This window comes from Tympanuchus pallidicinctus, unplaced genomic scaffold, assembly GCF_026119805.1.
Source record: "Tympanuchus pallidicinctus isolate F22 unplaced genomic scaffold, pur_lepc_1.0 scaffold5, whole genome shotgun sequence".
Taxonomy (NCBI): domain Eukaryota; kingdom Metazoa; phylum Chordata; class Aves; order Galliformes; family Phasianidae; genus Tympanuchus; species Tympanuchus pallidicinctus.
Genome location: NW_026294769.1, coordinates 3,061,202 through 3,076,745, shown reverse-complemented (window position 1 = coordinate 3,076,745; position 15,544 = coordinate 3,061,202). Strand labels below are relative to the sequence as shown.

The window sequence follows — 15,544 nt, the reverse complement described above, 5'->3', positions numbered from 1 at the left end:
GTTTTTTTCTGTTGTATTGACTACAAACATCCAGACACTGTAGTTTTTATTGTCTCAATTCTCAGTAAGTTCTACAAATAGAAAATCTATGTAAATTGACCCGAGAGAATCTAATGCCTTTCCAGAATAAATGTATCTTCAATTGAAAGAGCATGTATTTCAAGTTTCTATTTTTTACTTCTAGTATTTATACCTTTTAGAGGATAAATGTGAAAAAACTTGAATAAAATTTAGAGAAATAAGCATGAATGGCCTGCAGACCTCTTTAACATACAATATCACAACTAAACACAATAGATGAGTCAAAATTTACATCAAAATTAGAAATTAGATTCCTCTAAAACAGAAAGATTTTGTTGCAAATGAACATTCTAAAACCTGGCAGCTGTGCATATTGATAGGCCAGTGGTGTTACGCAGGCTTTGTTAGAAAGCTGGTGAAATTCCCATGTTTCATGCTTCTTCACTTCATACTCATCAACTAGGACAATGCTGTTTTCTGCAACTACACTGATGACCAATAAGAACATTACATGAATTATGAAATATTTGTAGTAGCAGAAGCTGAGCTCTTCTGGGAATTAAATGTGATTATAAGTCATGTAAAAGAAGAAAATGATCATTAATTTTTAAGTGTAATATTATTATAATTTTTATATTTTTTTAATAATATTATTATAGTTTTTTGTCCTCTGCTGTTATTGTGATACACATGATATTTTTCATATCAGTGCTAATATAAACTGTAAAGTGACTATAATGCCAATATTCCAACAGAGCGTATAGAGATGAATGGTATGTCTCTTCCTTCCTTCCACAGTCCCTTTGTCATACCTATTAACTCCCAAAGCCCATAATCAGAATTGTCAGTCCTTCAGAAATAGCAGTGTTGTTTTTTGTTTTGGTTCCTTTTTTTTTGTTTTGTTTTGTTTTGTTTTGTTTTGTTTATTTTTATTTTCCTTCTACTAATTCTTCTTTTGGAGAGTATGAGTTCTCTGGAGGGAACGAGTTCTCCTTGTTTGCTCAGGGAACTAAATCTTTGTAGCAGAAACTTATATTCTGCAGTTGTGTGTTCAAGTGAAAATATAAACTTTTTTTTTTTTTTTTTCAAGTAAGTCATTAACCTGGCAGTACTGGAGCAAATTAAAAGTATCTGTATTATTTCTATCTGGCTTGTCTTCTCTGAAGATTCTTGCTAGGAAGATTTTTCCATACAGATAGCAGCTAGAAGGACAAATGGGCATCATCTTTTCACCTGTGGGATTATGTTAGGAAAAATGAAATTACTTGAATTCATTCAGTTGCTGCAGATCCTTGCTGAGCTGTTTAGGGTGGTTGTAACTGTAGAAATCTGTCCTGATATTGCAATTTCTTGCCAGGTCTCAGTTGCATGCTGCAACGCTGCAGCTTGTACTTCTCCATCTTCAGCAGTTTACCAGACAGTAATTTCTCTCCAGCACCTTTTTTTTTTTTTTTTTTTTTTTTTCCTGTAGGCCAATCTGAGGCATCTGTGTGCTAATCCATGTCCTCTCGAGATGCTGCTGATACTGATAAGGTTAGTAGTATCAGTAATATCAGTACTAAGGTCTGGCACCACATTGCTAGTTGGATTTCTCATCCAGCCATATTTGACATCATGATTTGTCTTCAACATTGTGACGCTTTCATGCCAATGCCCAACTAAACTCCACCACCACTGTTCTCTTCCTCCACCTCCCCAAGGGAGGTGGGAAAGGAGAAAATATGGTGTTAAAAAAGACTCACAGGTTGATATAAGGATAATTTAATCAAAGGAAGATGCAAGAGGAAAAAAATAAAACACCAAGCCAAGTGCAACAAGGTTTGTAATGATAGCAGATCTATTTTGAGTGCTTCAATAAATGTTTCACAAAAGTGTAAACTAGTGGTTGAGTGGTCAGACAAGAAATTAATTGCTGCAGCCTACATCTAGGAAAGTTCCCTTAAGTGATCAGGAGTAATGAGCACAAGTACTCTCACTTACATTTCGGAACAGCATATAATACTAATTCAGGATACTAGTGGGCATTTCCAATATAAATAATGATATAACAGTGACCATAGATCAAAAGCTTTGGTATCTGAAGTATCCACTGTCAGATTTTCTGTAAAAATGGAGATTATTTCAGATAGGAGCATGCAAAATAAACTGAACCATAGTTCCTGAAGAGGACCTAAATCTAGCTATAACTTAGTTTGGGATCTGTGTTTGTATCCCAACCTGTTTGCATAGTTTCTTAGTTGTATAACATTTTCCAGCCAGTTATGCTGGCTCAGCCACATATGTATTGTTAGACATAAGAGGTATTACTCCTGGCTAGTGAAAAAGTAGGTGGTGAAAGACTGCTTTGTGGTGTTAACCAAGGCTTTAAATCAGCAAGAAGTCTTGCTAAATTCCTTCTTATTCTTTCAGCACATGTTCACAGGACAACATAATTATACTTTGGACAGAGGCTATCTCTACCATAAAATGTTTTTGCACCATCTTATCAAACCAAGTAATCTTCTTCTGAGTCTTTATATTAGAAACAAAGTAATGATGAAATGGTTTCTTTGGATTCCTTGAGATGCTTTGAAATCAGTTTTCAATATTTGTTAAAAATACTCAACATTTGATTTTAAAACTTAACAGTCTAGAATGAAAATGTTATAAAACATGATTGAATGCATTGTGTTTTTTCTTGTTTTCAGTCCTACTCTTCTATAACAAAAATGACTGTAAGATGACTGGGGGGAAAAAATCAACAAACTATACAAATATAAGTGAAATTAGATGCCACCAAATCCAGACGACTAAATTATTTCCTCTATTTTCCTGAATGTACTAGCCTGATTCCAAAATTTAGAAAATGTAGGTTTTATGAAAGAAATATATGTTTAGAAAATAGGATTTTACTGACTAATTAAATTCTTTAATTTTTTGTTAGTTTTTTCTATTTTTCATGGAAATTCATTCAAAATACGTTGACTGATGCTTTAAAAAAAAGAGACGATTTTTCTGATTCTATACCACATTTGTTTTGGTGTCTTTTCTTCACATTTGTTTGTCCTGTCTGTCATATTTAAATTTAGAAGCTTTACATCCATGCTTGAGGAAATCCATGTGTTTTTTTAAAAACATATCTCTTGTTGAAAGTGTAGTTCCTGTTCCTGTGTCTAGAGTTGCTCAAATAGACTGACATAATTTTGTATCATTTTTTCAATAAAATATTACAACTAATAATTAATATAATTAATATATACATGTTTTCAGTGAAAACATGCCTATGAATGTCTCAGCATTAGCATGGACAAAGGCAGTATGCAGAGTGCCTTGATTTCATTCTAACATTTCCTGTGGAGCATGCTGGCTACATTTTCCAGTTTTGGCTTAATAATCATGTACTCTTTTGCACATAGATTTTTGTAAACTCCACAATTTTTTTTTTTTTTTTTCCAAAAGTGTTTAGCATTGCAGTTTTGCAGAGGAGGTTTATAATTGAAGCAAACAGAATATCAACAAACAAACAAACAACAATCATCAACAACCAACAGCTTATCTTAATTTTGCTGAAACTAGCAAATGTTTCTCCTGTTCTGTCTTGATTTAAATGAGAAGAGAAAAGGAATCAGATTGTTATAGATTTCCCATTAGGAGAAGGTTTGGAAGGATTTAATATAAAGTTTGATTTTCATTTACAGTTAATGTCACTTCTATAAGGTTGTTTTAGGGCTTATTTCATTATTTGTTTTACGAAGTTTAGTAAAGCTCAAAAATATTTCTATACACATCGGATTGGAATGTTAATAATGATTTAAAAAAAAAATGACAATAGTAAATAACTTACAAGCTCAAATCTCAGCAAATAAAACAGTCACTAACGTCATATGAAATGCCAGCAAACCAAAATATTATTGTATTTTCTTTCTGTATTCACTTAATAGCATTCTGTTACTTAATACAACACAGTCATAAGAACTCTTTCAAAATGGTAGTGGAGAGAAATTTAAGTAGTGCATTGGCTAAATGATACTTTTTAATTCTGTGAAAGATCAGTTGTGTTTATCTGGAAATTGACATCTTATTGTTAAGGCAAAAACATTTGCAGAGTATTGTCTAGAATAATATTATCCATAATATTTTGAATCATTTGTTGTTCTTTGCTTTCAATGAACTTTGCTTTCATAACTCAGAGTAAATCCTCATCAACTAATTTTATTTTCAAACAGCAAAATTCAGAGCAAACTTATAAAATTTGTATAAGTAAAAATTTTGGAAGTATAAAATATTCAAACAGACCTTTGTGCCACAGACATTGTCTACTGTCATTGCTTTCCAAATCTTTGTTATCTCACAATATTGTAAATCTGCATTTCAAGAATAACAGTATTTTCAGATTTGTGAGGTAGCACACTTAAATCCATGTATTAATAATCTTTTATGTTCAATGAAATGGTCTGAACTATTCTAACTCCTTATGTTTTAAGGACACAAAAGTTTTTTTCCTACATAAGATTTCTTTCAAAGTATTGTTATAAATTTGTCTTCAGTTCTGTATGTCCACAATGTAATCTTACAAACTAGATTCCTTGAAGGCATTTTACAGAATGTTTTGTGTTTTGAGGGGGGCACTGTTCAGACATTTAAGATGATGCCAAATGTCTGTGCACCAGTATCTGATGTTTGGAAATTAGAATGAAAAGCATTTTTCTTGAGTCTACCACTTCAGTGCCTTTTAAACTTTTTTGTAAACAATTTCCTGTCACTACTCATACAACATGAGATTTTATGGTTCTTTCCATAGTCCAGAGAAAGACAACTGTGAGATACGGATTATACAAGTCTTTCTAGGGATTTTTCAAAGCTACAGTGCTTGAAAACAAAAGTGCATACCTAGTACAATTCACAAATGCACTGGGGTTCTTAGCCCCACTGACTTCATGTCATCTCAGATATCTTATTTAAATCTTATAAACTTCATATCTGTTTAATTACCTTTTAAAAAACAAAGTCTTAAAATCTGGCATGCATCTTTTAGAAAGAGAGTGATAGAACATGGAATAAAACACAAATCCATTGGGTCCCAGATGATGTGTGAATATAAAGTGAAGATTTTTCTTAGTTTCATAGATCTGTTTACAAAAAAAAATACCTTCTTTAATTTAAAATTGTTTGATCATCCTTTGAAAAAAGTCTTATATTTTAATTAAGATTTTATAGCATAACTGCATCTGTAATTATATAACCCTTTTTTTTTTAATCTTCCTGGAGGCTTATTAATTATGTGATTGAAACATCTCAATTACAAAGCTCTTGAATGTCAAAAATACGTATTTGATATTCAATTTGTCAGTAATTCAGCATAAAGCAACTACTGTTGTATCTGAATTTTGTGTAATAGCATGATTAAATTACATTTTAGATGTTAGGTTCCCGTACAGACTGTCCTGCTCACAGCAAATGCTCTGAGCTCTTTGAGAGCTTTCCTGTTCACTCAGTATTACTTTCATTGATTTTACTTGCATAATACTTGTAAAGGACTAATACAGTAACAAAGAGCAGAAATTGATCTTAAGATTACACATTTGTAAACATTTTTTTGAGAGTTCTGCTTGAGGTCTACTCTGCAGTGGTTGATCTTGCTATGCTATCATGCACAAAAATTAAAAACAGCAGCTTCAAAACTAAAATTGTTATGGTAGTAAATGGGCCTTGCTAATCCATCTGCTTCCCTAATATTTGGTGAGATATTTTGTTACCTTAGTTTGTCATCCAAGGAACATAAACTACCTTGACTAATAATGAAAAAGAAAAACACAAGCCCACCAATACAAAACATTTTCTATTAATGTGTCCTGCGTTACACCTCTGCTCTCTGCTGGTATAATCTACACTGACAGTGATTTTAATGCAACCCTGTCCAATTTTGCCATATAACTCTAAATTTATGTAAGCAACATGAATTTTAAAGTCCTATTGGAAGAGTGATTTATACAACTTTGTAATACCTTTTCATTTCAACAAGAGTAGAGGGTACTTTGGGTATGTTAATCAGATATGTGATCTAAGTGTATCTGGTAGCTATTAATTCTTCAGTGGCACAAAAACTAATTTGTAGACCTGAAAGACTTAGGTTCACCTTGCCGCTGCCAGTAATCATGAGTAGAGCTTGAGCATATTGTATAGCATGGCAGAGATTTTAGAAGGAGAATATAGGGATACATACACTTCAGGGGCTATAAACCATTGTCTTAGAAAATGTATACTTCTTAAATCCTCAGAAAAAAAAATTAAATGAAATAGTTTACAAGTGCTCTTCCAAGGCACAGCGCCTTGCAAATATATGCAATTCTGTTATTTGCACAGCTATGTTTATAAATGAGTATGAACATAAAAATTGGAGAATTATACTGTCTAATGTTTTTGTTCTGTCTGTTAATATTTTGTCAAGGAATAGATATCATTAGGACAATGTGTCATGATTTTGAACAAAAAAAAATAGAGTACATATTAGGAAGAAATTATTAATATGAGGATGGTGAGGCACCAAAAACTTGCCCAGAGAAGTCATGAATGTCCGATTCATAGAAGTGTTCAAGAGCAGATTGGATTGGTCTTTGTAGCAGTCTGCAGTGGAAGGGGTCCCTGCCAATGTCAGACAGGGTGAAGCTAGGTGATTTTAAGGTCCCTTACAACTCAAACCACTCTATGATTTTACGAAGAACAAAATCACATAATAAGAATTTCAATTTTTAATAAGGGTCTGACACTAAAATATAATGGTGAACTGTAGCAGGTGATTGGTTGAAAAAATAATTATCTCTGTAGTATGTATTTCTACAGTATCCAAAGACGAACAAACTAGTTGCAAAGAAAATGGATGTGGAGTTCTTTACATGTACTAGTTCAGTGATAATTACAAGGGAAAAAAAATGACGTGGTACTAAAAATACAACAATATTCCTAAACAAACAAAGAAACAAACAGAAATTAAAAAAAAAAAAATCTATTTAATTTTCTAATAATAGTCACATTTTAAAAAAGGGAAATTTCCTTCATGTAAAGGAGTAGTTGCTTTCATCTTTTATTATTCTGGAAAAAAATGAAATATTTTCACGAACTTTTAAATATTCATTGATGTACGCTAAAATCTTTTTAATTTTGGCTTTACATCTTCAGTCAGCAATAGCATTTTAAATTTCAATTTTCAGTGAAAAGAAGAAATATAATGCCTTGACATAGTGTTTTCTTCTTTAAAAAAACCCACAAATATAATGCCTGAACACAATGTACATCCCTCTTAGTTTTAATCATTAGATATACTCCGGGAAGTTATCTCCATTTTTGTTCAATAAGAAGTCAGCATGTTGCTATTGCTTCTTGTCTTAAAGTTCATGTCCAATTCTCATTCAGTTTTGTAACACCATCATAGCAGACTCTTTACCACTTAAATGATAAAAGTTTCAATAGGCACTTTAGTGGAATTACGAAAAAGCTACCACACTTCCACCATGATGCCAGAAAGGTTTCTTCTTTCTAAGTCAATCAGTAAACTGTACCTTGTAGGCCTGAGCTTGTCTCAGTGTAATTCCAGAGTAACAAAATAAGAACAACAAAAAACTGTGTATATTACAGGATTTATCTCTTCTTTGCAGATCAAACAAAAACTGACAGTATGATAAACGTAGTAACTTGCTGGAAACAATTGCTGTCTTTTATAATCAAAGGAATCCTGTCCTATTATAAAGCTTAGGTTTATCTTTTTTATTTGTTGTTGGTTTGCTTTTCTTTTTATTTCACTGATGTATTTGTTCTTAAGTGACTTTATCAGGGTTATAACTTTCTTCTTCTCCAAACATGTCTGCCAAGATCTTAAAACGAGGTCCCCAGTCACTCAGATAGTCGTAATCCTGGTCTGCCTCCGTAGTAAGGGATTCTATAGAGCTGAGGGACTCTGCAACAGACCCATTTCCTTCATAAGCATAGGTTGCCAAGGAGTCATAAGGGGGTGCAGTTGGATCAACATCATTTTCCTGCAGCCTTTGATTAATGAAATCTCTTATGTCTGTGTTGTCTTCCACTGGTGGTCTCTGACGTGGAAAACGCAAGGTGTCTGGTTTTATGTCCCTGCGCATTTTGTTCTCTTCAATCACTTTGGGATTCCTCAGAGCACCAATGTCGAAAGCTTGGGTGTCCTCCTCTCCACCTCCTTCATCATCATAATGGATAACATTATCTCTGATGTCTTCTTTAGAGGTCATCAGGGTGTCCTTTTTCTTCTGCCTCCGTAGTGCTACATATAGTACTACAATGACTGTAATGACAGAAAACTGAAGTTAAGACGTGCATAGAAATAATTTGGTACTCTGATGATATATCATTATACTTCCTTTGAAAGCTGCAAGCAATCAAAAGGATTTTTTTTTTCCTTAGAAGATAGACTCCTGCTATTATCATAAAAACAGCAGTACTCTATCCAATAAAAAGTCATTTGCTGTTTGATGTATGAATCTAACTTTCTTTAGTGCTTGCTGTGAAGGAAGTAACAAACTGTCTTGCTTTATGTAAAAAGTAGGGGTGGATAGGACTTTCAGTTCAGATACAGAGAGATGGGATTCTTTTTTAAATGTGTTCCATAGCTTAATAGAGAAAAATTCCCAATTTTTGACATTATAGAATCATAGAATCACAGAATAATAGAATTGCTCAGGTTGGAAAAGACCTTAAAAAGATCATCAAGTCTAACCATACTACCCTAACTCTAGCAACCTCTGCTAAATACGTCCACCACATCCAAATGTTTTCTAAGCACATTCAGGAATGATGACTCAACCATCTCCCTGGTGAGCCTATTCCAGTGCTTAACTACCCTTTCCCTAAAGAATTTTTTCTGACATCCAACCTAAACTTACCCCTGCAAACCTCAGCTTACCCTGTCGAGAAAACAAAATGAATAGAAAACCAAAACAGCAACAACCACAACAAAGCATTGTTGAAGAGAAAAATAAATAAATAGGAATTTCTGAGATGGACAAAAAAAAGTCCAAGTTCAGTTATTTATAGAGTACATTTTTTTGCCTCTCTGAATTTTGAAGAATGACCTGTGATATGTGATATGTTTCTGGAAGGAAAAGGAGTCCTGTAGATCTGGTTGGTTTTCAGCTATCACCTCTTCCAAGCACAACGGTGTTTCATCTTAATGAGCAGGAAATCAAGCAAAGGCAGGAGAAGCAAAGGTGCTGAATGGTTTCTTTGCCTCTGTCTTTATTCATAAGACAGAGATCCCTGAAACCAGAGGGAAAATTTGGAGCCAGAAAAATTTATTCTGATAGAAGAGGAAAAGGTTAAGGAAAACTTAACCTTAATGTCCCATACATGGACAGTAACCTTGACAGGATGTAAACTGTAGTGAGGGAGATGACTGACATCACAAGGCCATTGGAGATTAAATTTGAAATGTTGTACTATGAGAAGTTTCTGAGGACTGAAAAAATTGTCGTCATTATCTTAAAAAGGGGCAAGAAGAATGACTGAGAGTACTACAAGCCAGTGAGTCTCACATCTGATCCTGACAGATGGTGATGGGTAGCAAGTTCACTATGAGTCAACAATGTGCCTTTGAGGCAAAGAAGGCCAACAGCAGTTTGGGCTGTATTAGGAAAAATGTTTCTAGCAAGTCAAGGGAGACGATTCTTCCCCTCTGCTCAGCACTGCTGAGGTCATATCTGTAGTGCTGAGTCCATGCTTCAGCTCCTCAGTGAAAGACAGACATGGGCTTTCTGTAGCAAAACCTTCAAAGAGTCACAAAGATGTCTAAGTGGTTGGAGCATCTGACATAGAAGAACAAGCTGAAATCTGAAAACATTCAGCCTGTAGAAGAGAAGGCTCAGGGAGATCTTTGATCAGTGTGCTTAAATACCTGACAAAGCAGTAAAGAAGAGGGAGTTTGAGCCTTCTCAGCTTAGTGACAGGACAATGGACAATGGGCAAAAGCTGAAATACAGGAAATTCCATTAAAATATGAGTTTTTTCCTGTCATAATGGTTAAGCACTGGATCATGTTTCTCAGAGAAGTAGTGTTGCATCTATCCTGAGTTACAGTCAAGCCTCAGCTGAATGCAGCCATTCTCTAAAAGGATGCTGGGCTAGTTAATCTCCAGAAGAGCATTCCATCTGTGATTTTGTACTCAAAGGAAATTGTTTTGTGGTGTGGTTTTATTGCCAATAGTTTGGGCAATGAGAAACCTAGTAGTAGTACACTGGTAATTTTTATTTTTATTTTTTTAATTTTCTAACTGCCTTTGTTAAAAATCATAGAGTTCTAAGCGCTATTTTTGAAGTAATATAATAAAGAACAGAGTTGCAATGATTGTAAGTTCATGGTCCAGTGTGCATAGCATAAAATAACTCCTGATGTTAATATATTGACTGTTTCTTATGTGGAAGTGAGCTCAGTAAGAATCACTTCAAGTACAGTTTTAAAGGTTGCAATAATGAAAATCCTGAAGAAACTTTAAGATTTATCAATTTGCCATTATTACAGAAAAAAAAAGATATAAATTCCATTCTTTTATGTCATGCACATCACTGGTGTTCTCATTATTTATACATTAGTTTTTCTAGGTAGTATTACTGGATTGATTGGAATGAAGCAAGCTATTAAAAACCAAAGCCTCTTTTCCTAACATAATCTCAGTAATTTAGTCTGGAAAGCAGGAATAAAAATATTTTCATTAGTGTCATACAGATTGAGAGCATCCATCAGAGCCAGAGTTGATGAGTTCTTTCACATAATTGTATTTGACCATTAGAGAAACATAAACGCAGTTTTCTTGAAGGCCCACATCATTACCTAGCTAATTTAGGGGGAAAATCAGACTTCAAATATTTGTATTTACTCAGAAACTTGGGTAGCTTAAATAATCAATGGATTAGAACTGTCAGGTTCTCTAGTTCAGGTTCATAGTTCACATCACACAAACTAATCACAAGGGTGACAGTCGAAAAGATTTTACTACATCTATTGTAGTATTTAGAAGTTCTAGGCACTTTGCTCTGTATTAGAGAGACTAGATGACCCGAGAATGCTGCCTTAAAATGGAGTTCTAATTGATTCATCATTTGTCCTGGTGGATGCTTCACAAATGCCAACAGAGTACATTTGCAGTTTGGAAAAAAAAAAAAAAAAAAAAGAGGGGTGACCAGCAGGGAGAGAGAGGTTCTGCTGTCGTAAGGCACCATCTGGAGTACTTCAGCCAGTTCTGGGGCACCCAACATAAGAAAGATGCAGAACTGTTGAAGCAGGTCCAGAGAAGGGCCATAAAAAAGAGAACTGGAGAACCTTTCCTATGAAGAGAGGCTGAGGGAGGTGGGATTCTTCAGCCCAGAGAAAAGAAGGCTTCAGTGACATTTCATTGCAGCCTTCCAGTACTTGAAAGGAGCTTATGAACAAGGAAAATGGACTTTTTACACAGGCAGATAGTGATAGGACAAGGGGGAATGGTATAAACTAGAAAGCAAGAGAATTAGATTAAATGTTAGGGAAAATTTTTCACTGAGAGTGAGGTATGTTGGAACAGGCTGATCAGGGAAGCTGTGGATACCTCATCCTTGGAGACATTCAAGGCTGGGTTTGATGGGGCCCTGGGCAGCCTGACATAGTGCCTGATTTAGTGGTCAGCAACCATGGAAGGGGGTTGGAATTAGATGATCTTTAAGGTCCCTTCCAACTGAAGCCATTCTATGGTTCTATGATCTCTTCACACTGAATAGCTGAAACTATTATTCACAACAGATTTTTTTGGAAAGCTGAATCTCATTCTTGACTGTTTACAGGGTTTACCCAGTAAACTGTTGTAAGGCTTTTTTTTAGTATATTTTAAAAATCTTTTTAAGTATGAACATTTACCATTCTCATTCTGATTTGAAATGTATTTCTTACAACAAAAATATTTTAGACAGAATAAAAATTCTAAATTTTACCCACTACTACTCAGAAACTCCTAATGCAACCCCAAGACTGTAGTACTTTGCTTAAGCTATGAATTACTATATTCATTCAAATGCAAATAAGTATGCATATATTTTATTCAGTGTCTCACCTCTTGCTGTTTGCCCAATAGATCTACACAACAATTTAGGCAGACCCCTAGCATCAAGAAATAGCATAGTCTAGCATATCTAAGAATTAGTTTGTACTAAGCTGCTCACAATGAACCTGTGTAGGTTACAAAGTTGGATTTAATTAATTACCAGTTCATTAAAGATATACTGTATGTAGGATGCAGATGGGTATGGACTGCCTTGGGTATTCTATAAACAATATGTTATTTAACTGTTGTATAGATCCAAATGATGAAGCAGTGTAATGGAATCCATGCCTGCCTGAAATTAATGCGTTTCTGTCAAGTTCTACAGTGGTCTAGTCAGTCGCAGTCTGCATTACAATAACTTTCTCCTCTTTCATTTCATCACTCTTTTTCTCAAGCTGGTATTAAAAGTTAAACAAAGGCCTTTACCAAGTTTTTACTGCTATTACTGTCAGTAGGGCTTGTTTACTTTAGAAATTTTAAGAAACTGAAGTTTTTCAAGGAGAGTATTTCAGCGAAAGTGTTTCAGACAAACAATGCAGCTCAAGTTCCACTGAAAGCTTATCTTTTCATGCAATAGGAAACATATAGGTATTAGCAGATTCACATTTCTGGTCATTACTTTGGGATGCTTTTCTAGAAAGTTACAAGTACACAAGTGTTCAAGAACATCCACACATTTTGTTTTTTTAAAAACATTTGTTTAAGCTAATGGGAACACAAATTAATTAACACGAGAGTCAGAATAACATATTTGAAAGGGTTAAATGAGAACTAACCTAGAAGTATAACAATACACAACAGGATTGCAATCAGTGCTCCTGTACTGAGGCCTACTGGCAAGAAGATTGCTTCCACATTGCAGGACAGGATAGTACCATCAGAATCACATCTGCAAATCCGGATAGTCATTGTGTTTGTACTGCTCTGGACAGGGTAACTGCTATCTTCTATTACCACTGGAAGAAAATACAGCTCTTGCTGCCTCCTGCTGTAGCCATTTCTCCTGGTTTCAATCCCAGCTGTGTTGTCTGTAAAACATGAGAGACATTATAGGATTTTTATTGTGCACATAATTTACTCCTGATGTTTGTATCAACTTTACTACTGGAAGCTGTTTCATTTCTGAAACTCGGTGAACGACATGCTCTTATGTATTTGTCTTGTCTTATCATTACAAAAAGAATTGTATTTTGATTGGTGTAGCTAAGGGATTTCCTTTTTGCAGAGAACCAAACAATATACCGTTTCCAGCCCAGGACTGTGTTCCAAATGACTCTAATTGCAGGTGGACTTAGATCAAGACTCCATTAAATCATTCAATTTCTTTTGAAAAAAAGAAAGTAAGATGCTTGGGCAAAATACAAAACCCTTTCAAACTTCTTGCCATATTAAGAGTAAGAAATGAACTGTAATGAACTATAATCAGTATATTTTCCATCAATTAGTCACAAATGAGTTCAGAGCTCCTAGAAATTATATTTTCTAATTTCTTCCCAGTAGCTAGTCAGTTATCACAACTTTTCTTGAATCAAACAGAGCAGCAAGAAAATGATGTGCAGATTAAAAGAATTACATTGAAAACAAAAAGGAAATAAAATTAACAGGCAATCAATTAGCTGTCAGATTTGAATGAAGGTAGCCTGCAGCAGTAACGATTTTTCCATCTGATCCATACACTATAGTGTATCTTTGTTATTATTTGCTGTCTGTGTTATAAATTTTATCCCTTCTTGGAGATTTACAGTATGTAGAAGAAATAAGGCCCCTGGATTCAACAGTTATGCAATTCTGAATAAGGACAATAAGAAAAGAAGCCTAAATCAGGTATATTACGAATGGCTACAATTCAGAGAGCGCTTGGCTGACTGAATGTTTATTTCAGATGTCATTATTTTGTCAAACAGGCATACAGGCATATCAAGTTCAGTGACAATTAGCTTTGAAAAATCAAAGTATTTCAAAATTGTTCTAATCTAGCCAACTTCCATCTTCAGCTTATTCTTTCTCTGTTTCATCATCTGCACTGCATAAAAATTAATCCAGCTTCATCTTACCAGCTTCTGGATCTTCGGTCTATTTTAATAGAGCCTTTAGTTAGCACACTATCTTTCTCTCTTCACAGTAAATTATATTCTGGGGAGTACAAGGCCTGAAAAAATTTGTTCTAGAATCATAGAATTATGTAATTTGACAAAGGACCATTAAAGGTCATCTAGTCCAACTCCCCTGCAATGAATAGGAACACCTACAGCTAGATCATAGTGCTCAAAGTCTGACCTTGAATGTCTCTAGGGACAAGGTAGCCACCACCTCCAAGGGAAACACATTCCAGTGCTTCACTACTCTCATCTTAAATTTTTTTTTTCTTCCTTTTATTCAATATAAATCTCCCCTACTTTAGTTTGAAACCATTTCCCCTTGTCCTATCAGATCCTGCTGAAGAGTCTAACCCTTCTGTCTTATATCCCCCATTATCAGGTCTCCTCAGACGCACTACAAACACATTACATCTAGTGTTATTTCACAACGCCCATGATTTTATCATAATAGATCAGCACTGCTTATTAGACTTCTCGGTGTGTTTAAAAATGTTAGTATACATATTTACCTGTAAAAGTGTAATGTGATGAACAGAATCAATTCCTCAAATAAAGCCAAAATTCCTCTCACAAAGTACCTCCTTGATACTAACACAATCTCAAACTCAAAAATTATGACATTTATGTTTTCTAGAGGTATACTTGATGTAGCAAAAAAAATGATGCTCTGTTATAACCAAACAAAGAGCAGAAGATAGCGAATTGTGCTGAGTTATCCAAAGAAGTACTACAGATAGTTAAGCAGAGAATGGAAAATAGCAACTGTAGTGCATTGTTAAGAAGAAGCAATATTCACCATTGGGTCTAATGGGACAAATGATGCAAAACATTTAAACCTTGCTTGGCATAACTATAGTTAGAAGTTGAAATGCTATAGCATTTTTAGAGAGTAATAGATGTTGAAGTCAAACTGTTTAGGCTAAGTACTTCAGAAGAATAATGATCTAATCTTCCAAGAATAGAAGGGGATTTCATTACTTTACAAGACTCTCCTTTATATTTGCTGAAATCTGTTTCAAAATAAGTACTCGAATGGCCTCTGAAAAAATGCTAAAAAGTACACATTTTTTATTTAATAAGTTAATATTATTCATATCTGCAATTTTATGAATTATTATGTTTTCATTACATACTGTATTTACAAATTGTTAAATGAAATTCTCTGCTCACTTGTAAGTTGGTTTTATCTATCTATGATGCACCTTAATGGAATTCACTCATGAGTTCTTTATTCACTGATTAGTCCACCCTCCAAATTCATATTTCCAATTTAGAGATAAGGATGTAGTGTGGGACCTTGTCAAAAGTCTTAAACAAATAGAAGTAGAAAATATAATTTGCCCATCCCTTGGCCAT

General features: G+C 34.3%; 1 protein-coding gene across 3 annotated transcripts in view; it reads right to left on the bottom strand.

The window, feature by feature from the left end:
* Window positions 1-1,591: 1,591 nt before the first annotated feature.
* Window positions 1,592-15,544, bottom strand: part of CDH12 (cadherin 12) — a 329,076-nt gene continuing 315,123 nt past the window's right edge. For 2 of the 3 annotated variants that reach the window (XM_052704301.1, XM_052704302.1), the window contains exons 12-13: window positions 12,866-13,117; window positions 1,592-8,311 (exon numbers count right to left, since the gene is read on the bottom strand). In XM_052704301.1, the coding sequence (XP_052560261.1) occupies window positions 7,812-8,311; window positions 12,866-13,117 (752 nt within the window). In that variant the 3' untranslated portion in view covers window positions 1,592-7,811. Of the gene's footprint in view, window positions 8,312-12,860; window positions 13,118-15,544 lie in introns of those variants that run through there. The other variant, XM_052704303.1, reaches the window with a different exon arrangement.